Raw genomic sequence first — 20,104 nt, 5'->3', positions numbered from 1 at the left:
GCCGCGCGGATAGAGTCGCGGGCGACAGCTAGTCATTGATAAAACCATTATACCAAATATATTTTAATTGAGGGTTAAGGTCTCGGAAACCCACGGTTACTCATATTAAATATGTAAGACACTAATTGACTAGAAAATGAAACATATACATGCACTTTTAGTCATTAAAATGCGTTCAAACGTTTCAGAATGTGTGTTCATGTTATTAGAAAGATAACGAATGTTTCCTTCCTAGTTTTATTCGTAGTATTGTGTACGCAGTTGCTTATAATAAAAATTTGATGGAACGATCAAATAGGCGTATGTTATATGAAATAGTAAGAACACACTCCATCGCGGGCGGCGTATGACGCGTGTTATTTCTCTGATACTCTCATAAAACCTAGAAATCTTATCTTGTTCAATAACATTCGGATAAAATACGCTCCGAACGGTGTTTCTATAACATGTCAGAATGCAGTTGTTTTCTTTGTCTAACATTATATTAGTTTTATCATAATTTGTTTCCATGATAATGCGGGACACGTTCAAATAAAACTTTCACTTAAGGTGAATTATCGTAAATATATTATCTTCATTGGAATTTTGGGGCTGATCGTTCAATTTTAAAACTTCCAAATTGTTTTATTTGATAACAGAATAGATTTAAAAATCCGTAAAGAAATCATTACAATGTGTTGATTTTAATTTTGATATAATACGAGTCTTGCGTTTTGAAATTGATCCTTTCTAGTCTTTATCTTTTTGTGTAACTTATCTACATTTTCATTATTAACTAAAAAAAAAGCTAATGTTCTTTTTATATTTGAAAATATTGTATTAAGCGGCTTTGAGAAGCTGAAATTATAAAAACAATGGACGCTACAGACGTTGATTGATCTTGGCGGGACCTTATCTTCGTAATTTTACCATATTTTTACGTCGTCAGGTCGAACGAAGGATCGGGATTCTCTGGATCGGAAACGAACTATGCGAGAAATGATATCTATCAGAATCTGAAGATTTTATGTCGGCAATATATTACAAGGAACGCTGACTTGTGGAACTATTTAGAAGATAACAAAGCAATATTTCTTTAATGTTAGTTTAATTATATACGATATTGATCTATGTTAATTTTTTAAAGTTGTATCATGTGACAAGATTGTAGATAAAACTTTGTAGTAAAGTAAATATGAAAAGAAGACCTTTTTAAAAGTAACATACCTAAAGTATATTATTCAACAATCAATCAAGACTTCAAATAAAAACAATAATTTACAAAAAAAGAAATAGTAAACAAAAACCTAGATGCTTATGTGTGTTTTTAATTGATTGTTATTATAAGTCCAATTTGGAAGCGATGTATGGCAATATTTAATCAATAAAATGAATGTAAAGTTCCAGATATTTTAAGCATAATTTTACATCATACTGGATTTAACTTGCCTAAGGTAACACAAAGAACATTTCAGAGCTGTATATATGTAGTTCAAATCAACTTCCTTTATACAAACAAAACCAATCTGGTTGAATAAGGCAAATAATAAACGCGTTAGAGCCCGCGGCTAAATGATATCTTGTTTAAGTCAAAACGTTTGTGTACATCAAAACCTTTCAGGCTATCAAAGAAGTGTCTGATACAAAGCTTTAGGTGGGTATTAAATACACAATTTGCTACGTGTTGAAAGAAAGGCAGGTGCCTTGAGGCAACATTGTCCATCCCTTCTGCACTCTATACCTCCTATTACCAATTTATATTCTCTCTTTTAGAGTAATAGTAATCAAAAGGATGTACAATTATCATGTCCAATGTGATGCCTGGTAGATTTTTTTTAGTTTTTAAGATGAGAAGTGGCAAGATTGCTTCAAGTGTTTATACATCACGTTTATAACGTAGACTAAACTCGATTTGCATAGCTATTGTTTTTTTAACTTAATTATCTTTTCATTGAAACAGCGAGTCTTTATACAGAAGCAATTTAAAAATGTATAGTATAATCTCACATTTTTATTTATCTATCTACCAAAAAAGTTAAAATGATTAAAATAAAAACATGTTAAACCACTTATGTTATTGCTATGAATACGTAACTGGATAAAGTCTTGATTAAGAGTAACTAATTTATCATTTGGCTCTGAGCCAAAAGTTTCGTCGCAGAGAGCTGGGCAGCTCGCCAGGTATGGTCGACTTTTGATGTCAGCACTTCTCGAATATTAACAGATTAAATTAAAAAAGCTTCGTACTGAAACTCGTCGTCTTCGAGTACACTATATGGTTATTGGTTAGCTTAAATAGCGTCCGAAAACCGAACTCAGAGCGTTTTTAAGCTATTAATTCAGATAAATTTAATAACATACTAAAATTATATGTACAGTACGAATTTATGTATTTCATAAGATTAAAATTATTTAACATTAAATAAAACCAAAGGAATTCCAGGTAAGTTTCGTAGTTATAGATTTATGCATTTTAATATCGAATTCACTATGTTTGTATTGGATATTTCAGATCAGCGACTCGAGGTACACTTCTGTTCGACTCTACAAGGCGTTTTCTGCAATGAAATCCTTCAAAGGGACATATTCATCAACCGTGTAACTTAAATTAACATCATAAAATATAAATTTTTAGGTTTCTACTCATTACTAAAATGGGAAAATGTAAATATTGTTGTTCCATTTTCGAGAAATTATGGGAACTATGTTTCTGTATTTGTAAAAGATAGGTGAAAATCAATAAAATATTTTCACCTCGTAATCGCAAATAAAAACACACGGCTGTATAACTTTAGAATTTTAATATAAAGACGTATTTGAATAAAAAGATTGTAATCTTCAGATCTAAGATCACTATAGAGATATGCTATCTCTAGATCGTAATCGTATCTATGCCGAGTAATAACAATAACAATATGTTTCCGTTTTTTCCTAATCTTATCTAAAAGACCGACTCCGCGAGAAATTTCCTTTAGTACAAAGCAATAGACAACAATGAGCACACACGTTTTAAAGTAATTCGAAAAATAAGATAAGAGGCCGCTAAGCATGTTTACAAAGATTTTGAATGATTTTAGAAAAAAAAAATACAAATTAAAAATAAAATCGTTATTAATTTTCTCTAAATACATTTACAATTGCACTATCGAATCTCATCGTATAAAGACACAATATTATCAGTATTACACAAATCACTATCACATAAAGACCACCAGTAGTTGTAGAGTGGACTTCTGAGACAACCGCGCCATACGTAACCTTTGTTCTTGAGAGCCTTGACGCCACAGATTTCATCATCAGCGCATTGTACTTTTGGTAAAATTCCACTGAAACAAGCAATTGAATGATTCATGAATCAAGTTGTATTTTTTAATAGTCCTTGAACACAAGCGCGTAATTTTATAGCCGGCAAATCTGCAGTATTTCTGAATACTGAATATTATAATATTCATAGGCGGTTGTGATCATTTAACATTAGGCGATGCGTTGCACCATTTGCCCCTTTAAAGCCGTAACATTTTTATACTTACATATTCCCTTCTTGACAGTTTAAATGCTCCAACAGTATTGAAGATGGAGACGTAGTATTAACTTCACAACTTAAGCACGACATATTTTTAAAAATAGACGAGCGAAAATTCCTTGTTCTCGATAAATCTATAATATTATCAAGCCAATCTTTCCTTTTAGAAAATTTATAAGGCATATCAGAAATAGGAATATAATTGCAAAGATTGCAGGAGCACACGTAAGTTGATATATTTTGATTAATATTGAAACATCCTCTATCTATCAGACCAAACGGAGTTTGTTGTGTATAACACAAATCTTCTTCATTTTCACAACGCGTATTTGGAAGCCTGTTGACAGAAAAAAAATTAGTCAAAAGGCACGTTAGTTTCAATACATATCTTTAATTAATGATTAGTTGACTATTGATACATACAAAAAAGCAGAAATAGGGCAATAGTGTTATTGCGTGAGGAGTAAAATTTTGAAATTGAAATACCTACATATTTATTCTTCAGATCATTCCAAACGCAAGGAAAAGTAATAAATAATTACATACTAACATTTTGTTTTTAGGTTCATTGCATTCGTGCATTTGAATATTATTACATGCTATACAAGATCTTTTTAATGAGCCTATTTCTTTTGCAGCAACTGGTACGTTATAGATAGAAATATCGTCATGCATGCGGTCTTGTTTTCTCGTAAGCATGATTGGTTCTTTTTTGCCTTTCTCAATAATTTGAACATTCGTTATGTTCAATAGGTCGCTTTTTATTGATTCAACATTTATTGTATATTCTATACCAGTGGTTCTTGTGGGTAACTTGTACGACTGTGTCGTTGTATTTTCTAAATAGGATGTCAAGGGACTGGACAAAGAGTAACGGATACTTGTCGTAGTAGGCGTGGTAGTGGTGGTAGAAGAAATAGTACCAAGTGGATTTGATAAAGATGGTGACCATACAGTAGTGAAATCGTTAATCGTATTAGTGGTTAAATTTCTTAACAGACTTTTAGATGATTTTACAGCAAATAATGTTTTCTTGGAAAACGGCACAGAAGATGTCATTACTTCGGGTAACGTCCCTTCTTTGTTAAAAGTTTCCTCATCTATAGATACCCCTTCGGTAAATGCCTTTGCTATGGGAAATGTGCTCTCTTCAGGCCATATTTTTTCTTCGGTTAATGTTTTTTCTTTGAGTACCGTTCTTTCTTCGAGAGCTGGTCTCTGTTCGAGAAATATATTCTCGTCAGAAAATGTTCGGTCTGCCGGTAACGTCCGTCTATCTTTAAGCAATGTTGTTTTTTGTCGAAATGTTGTTGTTTCAGTAATTTTTGAGGTTTTTGTTACAACGTCAGTGTTATCCTCGGTCTCACCAAATATTTCTTTAGCATTTTTAACAAGGAAGGCAACTAAATTTAAATTTGCGTCATCTTCGCTTTTCTCTGTCGTAAATTCTTCTGGAATTTCTTCAACTTGTCGGCGAAAGTTAGGCAATAGGTTTTTAACCTTTGGCGTTTGCTTTTCAATGCAATTCGCCAAATGTATTAATAAAAATAAATTAAAAACAATTCTTCTCATTGTTTTAGAAAAGTTGTGACATTTTGACAATACGTATATCAAAGTTGTCATTTTTAGAAATATAATTCTACGACTATGACAAGTTATGTTTCATGATAGCAAATACTGCTTTTAATAAAAATAATATTTTAAATACATTGAAGTCATTTATGGTGACACCAATACTCTTGGTATGAATAGAATTGTTATGGGACATATCATTTAACAGTAATTGTTCTGAACGTATTTTAGGTATATTGAAGGGTTTAGAGTTACACAACGAATTATTACATAAGTAAAACATGGAATTGTAAGCTGGAGTATTTATACATCCTCTTGTAACAAAATCATTTTCTTCATCATGGTTTACATAGCACACCTGATTGCGTCCACAAACCACGTAATCATCACTAGAAAAATAAGACTACAGTTAATTACATAGCTAAGTAAGTTTTTAATACTAGCTGTCGACCGCGACTCTGTCCGCGCTGAATTAAAGAAAGACCTATATGTCCACCAAATTTCAGCGAGATCCAAGCAGCCGTTCACGAGATACCTTCAAACAAACATCCATCCGTCCATCCGAACATTCGCATTTATAATATTAGTAAGACAAATCCGTACACACACAGATATAGAAGTTACCGTCAACATTATATTAGTTGCGTGTCTAAGTAGCCTGGTTTGACATTATTGTTATGATTATTTTACTATTGAACTTTGAAACAATGCAATTGCATGTCTATGGGCAACGGTCACTTCGCTATTTCAGCGATTTCAGGTGGCCGCTCGCTCGTTTGCCAACTTATGATATAAAAAAACAATGCTGCATGGGCGATAAGACTAAAAATAAACAAATTAGCGAAAATTAATATTCCTTTTTTTCGTTTAAAGATTATACATTTACTTACATTGTACCAAATCTGCATTTATCATCAGTAAGAGCATCACGACCTCTTGTTTCACAAGTTTTACATATTAATTGCATTCCTGCTATTGGTATTTGAATTCGCTTGTTATGATAATCCCAATCAGATATTCTTTTATATTCGTAATAAACTGATTGGTATACAGTTTTATCATTGCAAAGTGGACAGTTGCATACAAAGGTTTTATTCATTTTATTCGGCTTGAAACAACCTCGTCTTATATACTGTGGATGAAGCTCCGTATAGCATATTTCATTCGATGAACATCGTAATTTTGCTGGTCTTAAGGGAAGAAAAATATGATTGTGAAATTTAAATATCATTAAAAATCTTAAGATTTATTGCGTATCACAAATATTAGAAAGAAAATTATTATCAAAATTCATAGTTTATTTTAACATCCAAATATAATTCTAAAAACTTTTCGTGCCTAATATTATTTTATACTCACGTTTTACCGCTGTAACAACTTTCATCAGACATAAAACCTCTATCCGTAAAACACCACAAGCATTGTATTACATCCGAATATTTTATTTGGTCCCCTTTTAATGTTGTTTCTGATGGAAATGTATTATAAATAGACCGGTGACCAGGTTTAGGAGTTGTAAATTCTGTGTCTTGGTCATAAAGGAATGGGTCTGATGGAAATAGTTTATCAAATTTCACATTGCTAATGTCATCGTAAATAGGTGTAAAAGTCCTAGGGCTTGTTAAATCTTTAACTGTATTCGTTCGATAATTCTGAGGTTTTGTTAATAAAACCCACTCTTCTCCGACTGGCTTCGGGTTACATTTGACACCATAAAACAGTAAAAGTAAAAAAATAAAATTTGTTGTATGAAACGTGTAAAATAAACTTATCATTTTGTTGTTTACAACTAGCACGTCATATTGACATTAGAAATTTATTCTTTTTCAAGTTTGATAGAATTTTTTACAGAAAAATAAGGTTTTGCAATATTTTCTATAGTAGATGAATATTTTATAATTATTAAAAAAAATAACTCTAATAAAGATGTATACATTTATGAATATAACGTATCAAGTTTTCTACAACTTCAAATTTTTTAAGCAGTCAAAAAGTACAGGCTTTTGATAATATTTGACCCTAAGACCCTTTAAATTTTCGTCGAACAGACCTAAAGAATTAATAAAACCTGTATGATGCGTAAATCATTTCAGTTTAAACTATTTGGTCCATCAATTGAACTGATATTATCAGCTTTAAAATTAATCAGTTTAAAATAAGTCCTGCCATAACGTCTTATAATCAACTTTAAGCACTTTCGATTTAACTCGTAAGCAGAAGAATTAAATGCATTGATGCTTTACATTTGATCTTAAAATAAAAGTCGTCTTCCAAGTCCTTTGTTAATTACAAATTCTATTCTGTTCTCAACAATTAAGTTTGAGCTAATTTTGCAAAGTCGAGTTATTTGTTCTCCTTGAACGATTTATTGTTTTTCCAAGGCAAGAATCGAGAACGGCGAAAGTTTACAAGTATTCTCTTTTGGATGTGGAGTAATCCACTTAATTTTAAAACTTGTACAATCTTGGAATACTTTAGCAAGCATCCTCATAACCGTTTATTGTATAGCAGCCATAAAAGCTATTGTGTTTCGTTGTGTTACAATAATTTATTTTAAAACATGAAGATGGAATTTAATTGTAACTTGGATCCGTAATAATGTTATGTATAGGGAGGTAGATACTTTATGCTTGCTTCTTACCACCACACTAGTAGGAGGGTCTCCCTATAAGATGCACCAATGATAAGGTCATAATTGTGGAAATACATTGGGCAGCAGTGGATTTGAGCGACGGGCCGCGTCCGTGAAATAATACCAGTCAGTACTCACCCTGATGAAGGGCCCCCGACGGGCATGAAACTAGGCGGAGCCGCCACCGGACGAACATACGTGAGTTTTAGCCGTTTTTATATAGAATCAATCTTTGTTGCGATAAATTTATGGCTGAATATTAATTTAATATTAAATTATGTAGAGATTGTTACGGAACAGTCAGCAATGTAAATGAACACAATGTTTTAATATTATTATATTACATTAAAATTAAAACTTCGTGTTCAGAAAAATATATCATTAGTTCAATTATTCGGTAACTGCTGGGAAATGAAAGAATTTTTTGGCATTGCTAGCCATATTGCTAATATTCTAAAGCACACTCCACTTAAGGGTAAGTCCCCAATTGGAATTTAATGTCGTATAAAATCAGCTCAGCTTACTTACGCGACCGTCCATCCTTCTTGGCTTCCGACTAACTAGTGCATATTTTTGCTGCGGCATTTTGAATTTTAATATAGTTGGAATTTCAAATTTCTTATTTTCAATGTTGATATGCTGCAAATAGCTAAAAAAGATTATATATTTGAATATTTCATTGCGTTAAAACCAAGCTATTTCCAGATATTTGTCTACGAAATTAACATCAATTTTGTCCTTATTAGTTAAATTAACACGGTACCCTTGTTATTTAAGAATATTAGCCTTTTGCTCTTTGTATCTTAGTAAAAATAATAATATAGTACTGTAGCTCCAGTAATACAGAAATAACAAACTTCATCAGACTTATTACTAGGAATGTTCGCGTAGAACCTTATAAAAAGATAATTGTGAATATCCCAGAATCTTATAAATACTGAATTTGCACTCCTAAGTCCACCCTCGTTTTCTCCGGAGGCTAAAAAATGTAAATCCTCTTTCAAGCTCGAGCTTTTTGAAATTAAGCCTTTTGTAATGAAATGCTTAGTTATTTGTGTTTTTGTTTTCATACTCTATCCCTAGTTAGTAGCAGTTTGTGGAAATAACCATCCCCCTGTATTTCGTATACGCTGAAAATGTCTCAAACTTAATGATGTTCTTGATCCTGGCTATCTTAGTTGACTTTTGCCTTGATATCTTGGTTTAATATTTTTTTTAAGATGGTCAAATTGTAATTAAATTCCTAATTAATCAGTTTCTAATCCTTAGTTGTTTTAAGACTGATTTTACATGTTGTCTGTTGCTTCGTTAGGACATATTGTCAACTTTTCAGTTTAACGGAACGTCCTTTAGCATCTGACTATTTCCTTATTATGACTATTATATTAATATTATGAAGGCGAATAATATTACAAATTGATTAATTGTGTAAGATGAACTTAATTTTGAACAAATGTATTTACAATTTTATTTCATAATGTTTTATAGTAGACTATTTTATTAAATTTATTCACTAGATAATTTAATATTTTATTTTATGTTATTTTCTTTTAAATTCTATACGTCTAAAATGTTTATAATTTGTATACATATAATTTTAACGAAATTTGTTAACAAAATTATGGTAATTATATGCCTTTGTATTAGGCCCGACAAGCGTCGAGCACGTGTTGAATAATTAAATTCGAGGCAAATATCTTAGTAACCTCTGGAGAAGCTGAAAGTTCAAGATAATTACAAAACAGCCGAATTCATCTTTAAAATAAACTTTAATTTTAATAAAATGATGTTATTCAAATAAGTAAAGAAAATAATTGGTTTAGTATATCAATGAAGATAATTTTTAATTCATATTTTTAAAAGTATAATTATGCATTGTTCATAAATAATTATTTGAGAAATTACTTTCAAGTTTAGCTAATTTTAAATTTACTATCTGAACTTAAAATAATAAAGATATAAATAATATATAGCTATTATATAGCTATACTTTATTTTTTACAGAATATACGATAACTTACAGATACGTATCCATATATCTGTTAATTAATTAAATCAAAGTGAATATTATCAATAATCACAAGGAGCTATTAGAATATCATCCTCTAATTATCCCAAATGTACTTGAATCAGCAATTAATTTGATTCGGAATACACTAATAGATACGTACGGTTGGATAGTTCGACACAGATGGAAATTCAATGGCGAAATGTTCATAATTGTCATAATCCTACCGACTTACTAATCCCCGCTTACATTAAGGAAACTATGTATTACAATCGAGTATATCCTATTATGCGTATTCAATTCTAAAGATATTTTTCGTACATACAAGTGATAAATGTTAAAATCATCATCATCAGCTTACTATACGTCCCCACCGAGGGGCTCGGAGCCTACTCTAAGTTGTGGGTGATTAGGCCATAGTCAACCACGCTGGCCAAGTGCGGGTTGGTTGACTTCTTCATTTTTAGGAAAAATGAAGAAAATTCAAACATTTTATTTCCATTAATTTGGCTGGCTTTTCCTCTAATCACATAAAACTTTAAATTTTTAATTTGTCCTTTCTTGTCTTACTTTTATCTATAATTGTCTATTTGTAGTAATAAGTTCACATGTGTACTCTCAATTTTAAAAATAAACATTAAGGTAGTCGCACTGTGGACGCCCTCTGCCCCACTACGGAGACATAGGACTTTAAGCCAAGTACATAAGTGAAGTAGGCACTTAAGGTCTGTTTTACTTTATCACGAAAATATTTTACAAATGACTTCCCTACCTTAATTACTCTCCGTATAATTCAATCATATTGAATTCGATCATGAGTCATTATGTTACGTCACCAAATTCCAGAGTCAGTGAGTTTGAATGAAGTCCGGCCCGGCTTGAGCTCGGTTTGACCGCCACTGTGGCTCTGCGCCTCCGCACCTATAAGATTACGCTTGCGTGAGACTTCCATAGATTTTACATTGAACGATAAAAATAATTTGGATATTCCGACATAAATAATTAAAAGCAAAGTATGTCAGCAATATTGATAAACAAGTTATGTGTTTTCAACTAAAAATTATCAATTAAAACTTTTAACTCGATGCGTGGTATTATTTTAAAAAGGAAACATCTTAACAAAATTATGTAAATAACATTTTATTTGAATGGCACTATCTGACGATATAAACATAAGCTTATAGATACTTATACAACAACATTTACCTACTAATATTATAATTTGACAGAAGTTAGGTCTTACAAGAAACATTACATTATTAGCCAACGATCAATCACGTATCAAATCACGTAGGAGTGATGGTAGTTTGTGAAACGGGTCACTGATACATGTTGAACACGAACAGTCTAGAAAGATTGTAAAAATTTGTAGAATGCACAAAGAAGAAAATGATTTGCTTGCAAAGCTATGACAGATAACCGCTAATATTTAATTCTAGAATCATCAGTTTTCTTATAATTACGCAATGGTGATAAATATTAATTTATATTGATGTACATGAATACGTTGAAAAATTGTACAGCAAATATCTTTTAGAAGTAACAATTACCTTATCCATAATTTTCAAATTTGTGATGAAACCTCTCACCGGTCGCGGCTGCCATGTAACCCAATACCGCGCGGACAGTCCGCAGACCATTCCTTTCCACTCTGTTCCACTCGCTTCCCATCTATAACAATACACTCACACAAACTTCATTCATTGTGTGCTTCATTTCTGGAGACTTTAAAACGTTAAAATTGACTTAATTTACTTGCGTCGATAGTTCCTAAGGAAGCCACTAAAAGTACAAAATTATTTTTCTCATATCTATAGCTGAATATATGTAATTCATTATTTGAATAGGGACAAAAGCTAGCAAATAAACATAATTATTCCTTGGACTGGACTACAGCTTCGTTACGGAAAACATTTAGCTTGTTTTTCTCTCGCTAAATAAACCGCATGCACCTCGGTAAATGGACTAATGAGAATCTTTAATGATTTCCCGTCTAACCACATTTTAAACATTCTTTTTTTAATTAAACTAATATAGTTTTCCGCTTAAAATAAATAAATATTTCAGTGTGATATTATATATGAATTTCAGATGTATAGACCGACAAGGATATCTGACCCGGTTCGCATAAGTCAAACTAAATTACTCGCTCCTCGAAAACTCGCTTATCCGACCAAATATCCTTGTTTGAATATAAACAATTCAAAAGTACACGGTTTAAAATTGTTAGACTTATAAGATGTTTCATAGCGACTCGTCCTTTTTAAAATGGTTGAAAAATTTATTTTGGTGATTACACCTTACCTAGCAAATTATGTTGACAGAAATTGTCGGATCCAGAAAACTAATAATTACTGCAATCGTAAAAATTTACAATAACAGTTTAGGAAATTCATCAAAAACTGGAATATTAAAATACCTCATTGTAAAATTAGGCTTGATAAATTGCATTCGAGTTATAATATTTTTTTTGGCTTAATATGACGTCGACAGCCCGAAAGGCAAACGCGCCCTGCGGTGTTCCCCGTATTAGTGAGAATTAATTAATTTTTGTCTGCGGTCTAATTAGCGGCCGGCGAACGTACTACAAATGGTCTGCAAACTTTATAATTATCGAAGTTCTAAACGGACAAACGTTTACGAGGTGAAGACTAGCCGTTTAACGGTTATTAACGCACTGCGTTAAACTTTGAAGCATCTAACTTTAGAGCTTATATCACAAACTTAGTCCTTTAATAATCATACGCGGGAAGTGTACCTCTCCTTTTTATTACTCCACTGCAGATACTGTTTTTCTAGCGTATGTGAGTTTGTTTCTATTGATCTTTATATGCGTGTAAATTTGTTCTTAATGGCCAAGGGTCTAAACGAATAAACCGATTTTGACGAGTGAAATGTCGTCTGTGGACGTAATTAATAAAATTAGATGTTAGCGAGTATGTTAAATAAAAAAAATTACATATAAATATTTTGGTTCATAAAAATTAATAAATATTTACATTTTCAGAATGCATCCAATAGATGGCGGTATTTCATCCTTTAGACTTTTTTTATTTTAAAAAAAATTAAAGTATATGATGATAATGGTTGTGTAAAATTATTCTGCTCCTTTCTTAAATTATCGAATCTTTATGTAGGGACCAAATTCTGGAGCACTAATGAATAGTTCCTTTAACGTTACCATAGACATGACAATTCCAGAGCGTACAATTTCAAACAGTCACGTTTATATGTCAAACAAGTTGAGTGTTAAACAACATTACGGATAGTACATCTATACACAGTCATTAACTGATTGGCAATTCCGTCCGGGTAGCGGTGCGCTTGATGCGGTTAATTGCAGAGGTGCAATCGGAAAGACAATTAGTAAAGTACGAGGTTTGATTGCGAGAGACGAACTGATGAGATATTCTGTTCATATAAAGCAAAATAATATTGAAGAATACTATTATGTTTATATTTCGTCAACATGATTTTATTGTATAAATGCTCATCATCATCAGCTCACTATACATCCCCACCGAGGGGCTGGAGCCTACCCTAAGTTAGGGTGATTAGGCCATAGACAACCACGCTGGCTAAGTGCGGGTTGGTGGACTTCACACGCTTCTTTGAATATCTTCTCAGATATGTGCAGGTTACACCACGATGATTTCCTTCATCGTAAGAACGTCGGATAAATGTACTATGTAAATCGAAAATCGAAAAACACATTGATACATGGCGGGATTCGAACCCAGGACCTGCAGATTGAAAGTCAAGTGCTTAACCCCTGAGCCACCAATGCTCTTTATAAATTATCTATTACACTTTCTTTCATTCCTTATTTAGTAAAAATGTGACCAATACTTAACATTGCGTCGACTCTGCAGTATTACTAATTACAATATAGATCGAGCAAAATTAAATTTAAACGTTGTAGGTTGTTTTATTTTAATATTGAACAAAAGAAAGTACGTGGATTTGATAGTGATTGAAATTGAAAATAATCAGACTGTACATACAAACAACATTAATATTTTATTGTAGCTAACGTGCGAACAGCGTATTCCTAATTAAAACTATCAGTGCAATCAAACGTGTGAAACAATCGCACCGCCGTTTAACGTATTCGTGTTCGCAATCCGAGGTTAATTGACATCTGTACAAGTGCGATTGACGCTTCCACGTGAGTAATCGTTTTAAGAGACTATTATTTTGTGAGTTCCGCGCATTTCGGATTAATTAATGAATGAAAAGGGCCAGCGTGGTCACTCATTCCATCGAGATTGAATTCCTATGTAATCAATCGTTACCACTCTCGCGCTAGTTTTTTTGTTTATTCCTATAGAATTGATGATGCGTTTTCGACGAGCATCATTGCTTTTGATTGAATCGCTCGTTAGTTATAATTCGTTCGTGTTGTAATGCATTTTTATGGAAATTAAATGACCATAGACATCGCTGCCGGTTGTATTAAAAACTAGTACACGAAACTTAGAAATGTAATAAATATTCGACTCGTACATTGTTTTATATTCTGGGAACATTATCAAAACTAGAATCCGATACTAGAAAAATAATCAAAATGTAAGCTTGAAAATCCTAAGAAATGCTTATGCGATTTTCAAAACGTTCCATTTTAAATAATATCGTTCCATTTATATTCTATAAGCGACTTAACGCTCTAAACTACCCCTAACCACAGTATACTGCATAATGAATTCACTTTTCTATTACCTAAGTAGCTATTTCAGCTACATTATCTCTGGGGAGTCTATTCGCAACTGCCCACGACACTGCATGTTAAAAGGTGGTTTCATTAACTCCAAGCATGAATATTGTTAGTTTCACAGAGCATAACTCCATACTCTATTCTCGTGTAACAATGTTCCTACTGGAGTCAGAAGTTATCGTAAATATTAAGTACATTACCTGTGCATAATGTGCATGTTTATTTTATTATCTAGTGTAGCCAGCGTCTAACAGCGTGTTATTTTTAAAACACATATTTGTAACTGTAAGATGACTATTATAAAGATTATATTATCGTAACATTTAATACGCCTTACATATTTAATAAAACATATGTAAAATTCTAAAAAATATTATTCGACATTGCAAAAAATAGTTGAAGGAATAATCTTACTAATATGATAAATGCGAATGTTCAGATGAATGAATTAAAGGATGTTTCTTAGAAAGTATCACCAGAACTAAACGGACCTCGATGAAATTAGGCGTAGATAAAGAACATAGTTTGGAAACACATAGACTTCTTAATAAGCTTTTAAATCCCCGCGATCGGCGTCGCGGGCGATAGCTATTGTAATATAAAGACACATTTTTGAAGATATAGTCAAGCTAATATTTAATTCAAGTGGTTATTCCCGACTTTACATAGACAAGTTAAATCAAGTTGATATTCCAAAATTACTGATATGAAACCTGTTTAATTTTGATAAGTTTTGTTATAAAAACTAATTTAACATTAAAACAAATGGAGTAAATTACAATTAGATAAAAATCTTGAGTCATTAAAGGCAATTGAAGAAATAACTCGAAGTAATCTTTAAACTATGTAAAATATTAAAGATAACTTGGAGACTTTTGGTTAGATAACTTAGTTAATTAATAGCTTAAGTTATCACTTAACGTATTTACTCACAGACCACCGGACGGGAGATTAAAATTTAATTGTATTTGCTTAAACTTAAATGTAACATAGCTTTTATAAATAAATTTAAAACATTCGCTTGTATATATTTATGAAATTGTTTAAGTAAATATTTCATTAGTCAGGATTCTTAACAATAGTATTCAGAAAAAAAGTCTTAAAAAATCATTTTACAAATATTTTTTAGCCTTCTTACAATAAATAATCTATGCGAAGTAATCATGGATGTACAATATTTTGCACACTATTCGTAGAACTTTCTTAAAACATGTAAACAGACAATAACATTAACATTTAATTAACGTTATAAGTAATGAAAACAAGAATTTAGTTGATAAACTTCCTTGAGTAATGTTAAACCTGCGCAACGTAAATCCTCTTTGTAACTTAAATAATAAAGTGAACAATCAAGCTTAATTCAACAGAGTCACTTAACATTTTGCAGTGCATAATCTGGTGTGTCTGAGTTACAGGAGAGGACACCGACGGTAAACGATGCGGCTTTATGTTGCTACTTATTTCCACTGTTATTTACTGTCAGAGAATAGCGCAATTCATTTAAATTCTAGCATTCTGTTAATAAACTCTTATAAAGGCTCGGTGGCTCAGGGGTTAAGCACTTGACTTGCAATCTTCAGGTCCTGGGTTCGAATCCCGCCATGTACCAATGTGTTTTTCGATTTCCGATTTACATATGTACATTTATCCGACGCTTTTACGGTGAAGGAAAACATCGTGATGCAACCTGCACATATCTGAGAAGAAATTCAAAGATATTTGTGAAGTCAACCAACCCGCACTTGGCCAGCGTGGTTGACTATGGCCCACTCTTTACTTAGGGTAGGCTCCGAACCCCTCGGTGGGGACTATAATGAGCTGACGATGATTCATCTGTTAGCTTTATCTATAATAGAAATAATTTAAAGTATATCCAACTACAATAATTCATAACTCACACGCGTAACTCAGAGGAGTTGGCATACACTATGGATCTCCAAATGAAAGTGTATGTACTTAGGACCTTTTTAGTACAATTCAAACTACACTCAAATTAAATTCAACAATAAAATTTTGGTTATAAGATTTATTTTAAACAAATCGCTATGAAACGATATTTTTACAAAACATAAAATAAAGGGATAACATGAACTTCAATAATTATCTCCGTCGTATCACCTCTACGTTCCCATTCATGAATGAAACGATAAAAAACATATTTTTTCACTTATTTATCACAGGAGGCAAGGTTTTCATTTAAAATGATGTAAAGTGTAATAAAATATTGATATAAAAATAGTAGAGAAAAATAAATAAATTAATAAACTAGTCGAAGCATCAACCCCGAGTGGTCTGGTCTATCAACAACAGAGGTGAGGAACAAAGGCTGCGTTGGAGGACACGAAGCGTTAGAATATATGCTTTGTGGAGCTCACAAATATTTGCGTTACTAGGTTTTGTTATGCACTTATACATATTATTGTACTTCCTACCACATCATAAATTCCGATTTTTTTTATATCAGCGTATACCACTGTTCAGAATCAATTAAAGATTTCAATTTACTTTCAATATTCTTCGTTTCAAAACATACCAGTTTACGATTTTCATACGCCTTACTCTACATTTAGATGGTATTTAATTAATAATAACGAAAACTACGTCTGATTGTTTCAATGACATGTATGCAATTAGCATACAAATAAATTGGTTGTCTTAATGTATGGTTGTAACGCTAAAATGAAGAACCGTGTATGATTATAGCCCATGCAAAAAGTCAGACAGTATTAATAAAACAAGGTAAACAGTGTTATATTTTTGTAAAACAATACAAACGCAAGAAACAACCTAAAATTATCATCTGGTTTGTTTTTACAACCTATATAATTACAGAGTGATTTTAATCTTCGCTTCAAAACGCAACTTTAAAACTTATGCCCTCTTATTTCCTTATTTATACACTTGTATTTCTTCTTTTACACTTGTTATACGTAGAACACGTACAGATAATACTACAATGAAGCATACAAATTATCGCTTGTGCCGACGTCTACCGCCTTTAAACATAAAACTGCTGTAAATAATTTAAATTGTAAGCAAAATTGAACCTTATTCTTTTAACATAATCATCACTTTTATAATTGCTTCTGATGTTTTTACGCCATTTTTCTACTGGTTCGGAGGTCAGTGGTCGGCGAATAACTGGCTAAGACATGATCATGACTGGTGGGCTTATACTCCACACCTCGTTACGTGTTAACAGCCACATTCGCTCACGACGCGATGTTTATCCGACGAGCCTCATAATGTACGGCACCAACTTGCACCGATGCACGTAGAAATATTGTAATGGGGACCTACATGATTGATTCTAATGGGCTTGGGAACTTTTTGAGCGACAGCCACACTATATTATTTTTTTATAATTTCGTGTCATTTGCTACGCCACTGGGTAATAAAACTATAATAGACACCATGCCGTTTGTAGACCTTTTCAAAATCACATATTTGATTTTGCAGTTAAATTAATCTTAGTAAAAACTAATCTTATTAAAGTGAATGTTTGGATGGATGTATAGATAAATGGATGGATGTTTGTAAAAAGGTGTTTCGAGAACGGCTGTATTCTTCTCGCTAATATTTGACATAATTTAGAACATAGCCTGAAAGAAAACATACTACTAATTAATTTTTTTACCTCGGCGCGCACGGAGTCGTGGGCGAGCGCTAGTGTGAAATAATACAATTTAAAAATGCGGAGGTTTTATCTGAACATTAAATCAATGGCAGCTAACAGAATTTACAATAGTAAATTACAGAACGCAATTCAGTTTTATCGCTGACTTTAACTACGGGACTACGTCACATGTTTTCCCTCAGAGAGCGACGCAGACCTTGGTTTTGAAACCTCGTTTCAAAATGGGTTACTTTTGAAGTAATTTTATGTTATCTCGTGTTTCCTTAGGAAACGCGCTGTAGGCGACTAAGATAATTTATTAAGTTCACAGAGCGCCAGCTCGTTAACTCTTCACAAAGATTGACGTGTGACCATGAAGTTACAAAAACGTAATGCGCGAAATTTAATCGAGTTTAATTTTTTCCTCGAAAACATTGATTTAATTATTGTAAATGGATATTTTTTTACAAAAATATGTATTGAACTAACTTTACTAAAGAATGTGTCGCGCATCACCAAAAGTAATTAAATTTAAGATTGTATCTTTTTGACACTTAATTTTTGTTCTATTTGCAATTTATATAATTTGTTAAATTTTATTACCATTGTAATCTAGAGATAATAAGGAACACATAGATATTATGTTAACCCAACAACAACAAACTACAATAGATTTTGTTCAGATCTGGATTCCATACAAAAATGAATAAACTCCTTTACTAAGCGAAATCAGAATAAAATATATGTAAGTCCATATCGCATAATAGTAGAACAAAAAAGGTACGCATTACATATTCAAACTATGCCTTATTCTTGTCGATACATTTTCTTACCTCCACGTGTTAAATTGACATTTGATCGACATGTTCACAAAACATTGTTCCTCGCTCGCTTTTAACCTCGTTTCGGTCCCGACATAGAACGTTTGTTACAATACAATTCACGAACAATTGTCGACGTTCGTATTTCGTTGTTAAAATAATAACGGATTATATCACGTTCCAACCTTTCGGCTAAATGATGTATGGGGAAATAATTTATTGTCTGCAGTGATTTCATGACTTATCAATTGAAATTGAATTAATTTAATACCTATTAGTTAACAATATAAATAAAACTCCCTTAAATAGAAAGAAACACATTCATATAACAGAAAAGTAATTAAAGCGTAGAAACAAAGTAAGTTTAAGTTCACAAGTAAGTAATATCTTGCTATATTTAAGTAATACACAGTACCGAGGCATTATAAAACTTTACTACTATAGTACTTTACACATTAAGTCAGCTTATAACATAGATATAATCATAGAAATATTAGTTTAGACCGTGTTATGAGTTTATACCAATAAATTATTCAAGTACATGCCTAGTTTAAATTAATTTTGAACATTTTTGGTACATGTAAGTGATGAAACCCTTCAAAGTTTTGATCCCGTGGGATTAGCGTTTGTTGATGAGACGTTGAGGTCAGGAACAGTTACAACGTACGCGGAGCGCACGAACCGAATGTGGGCATAAATCAACTCTGCACTAAGTTTATGATAATATTTTAAGTGATAAGATTGTAGCGGTTTTTGTAATAAGGAAGTCTTATAACAATTATGAAAGATGTTTTCGTAGCAGATTTTTTGATGAACTTACATGTTATAGTAAATAATACAGTCCTATAACAAAACAATTTTGAACTCTAATAATGTCATTCAATAATATGTTTCCGCATCACATTTTCTCTGTTAAAAAGGACGGACTTTATTGCAAAGACTGACCTAGACAAATTCTCTTTATTATTTTTTTACTTTCATGTCTACCGCTAGCTAATCTTTAATACAAAAATATATAAGTATGGACATCGCTTCCCTTTTTAATTTAGTTCCTTACAAAACATAGTTTTCACCGCTACAATTCATAATCTTAACCCGTGCATTTCGCATACAGAGCTTGTTATCTATCGTCTTGTAGGGATCCTTTGGCCTTTATTACAATTTTCGTCTACTATTACATACGAATAATAAACAAGATGCAATGCTCTGAAGGCCGTTCCTTTTTTAATGAGGGGGTGT

The 20,104-nt window shown here is 32.1% G+C and overlaps 2 protein-coding genes across 2 annotated transcripts in view; one reads left to right on the top strand and one right to left on the bottom strand.

Moving 5' to 3' along the window:
• Toll-6 (Toll-like receptor 6) overlaps nucleotides 1–20,104 on the top strand; it is a 153,086-nt gene that overhangs the window by 10,835 nt on the left and 122,147 nt on the right. The window lies entirely within an intron of this gene.
• Nucleotides 3,073–6,864, bottom strand: LOC106122144 (uncharacterized). Its single transcript, XM_013318032.1, has 5 exons — nucleotides 6,434–6,864; nucleotides 5,965–6,264; nucleotides 4,053–5,463; nucleotides 3,510–3,839; nucleotides 3,073–3,305 (listed from the first exon to the last, which is right to left on the bottom strand). Exons 3-5 carry the CDS (start codon nucleotides 5,123–5,125, stop codon nucleotides 3,122–3,124), a joined length of 1,587 nt encoding a protein of 528 aa, XP_013173486.1. The 5' UTR covers nucleotides 5,126–5,463; nucleotides 5,965–6,264; nucleotides 6,434–6,864; the 3' UTR covers nucleotides 3,073–3,121.

The sequence above is a fragment of the Papilio xuthus genome, unplaced genomic scaffold (assembly GCF_000836235.2).
Source record: "Papilio xuthus unplaced genomic scaffold, Pxut_1.1 DF826933.1, whole genome shotgun sequence".
NCBI lineage: Eukaryota > Metazoa > Arthropoda > Insecta > Lepidoptera > Papilionidae > Papilio > Papilio xuthus.
Note: the sequence above shows the minus strand (reverse complement) of the source record. Positions and strands in the feature narration are given on the sequence as shown.

Bases quoted from the DNA above. Each gene is read 5' to 3' on its own strand.
- LOC106122144 (XM_013318032.1), bottom strand. From the start codon at position 5,125: ATGACAACTTTGATATACGTATTGTCAAAATGTCACAACTTTTCTAAA. The intron at 3,840-4,052 runs GTTAGTATGTAA...TTCTGTCAACAG, and splicing joins AATGAACCTAAAAACAAAAT to GCTTCCAAATACGCGTTGTG. The intron at 3,306-3,509 runs GTAAGTATAAAA...TGCTTGTTTCAG, and splicing joins AACTGTCAAGAAGGGAATAT to TGGAATTTTACCAAAAGTAC.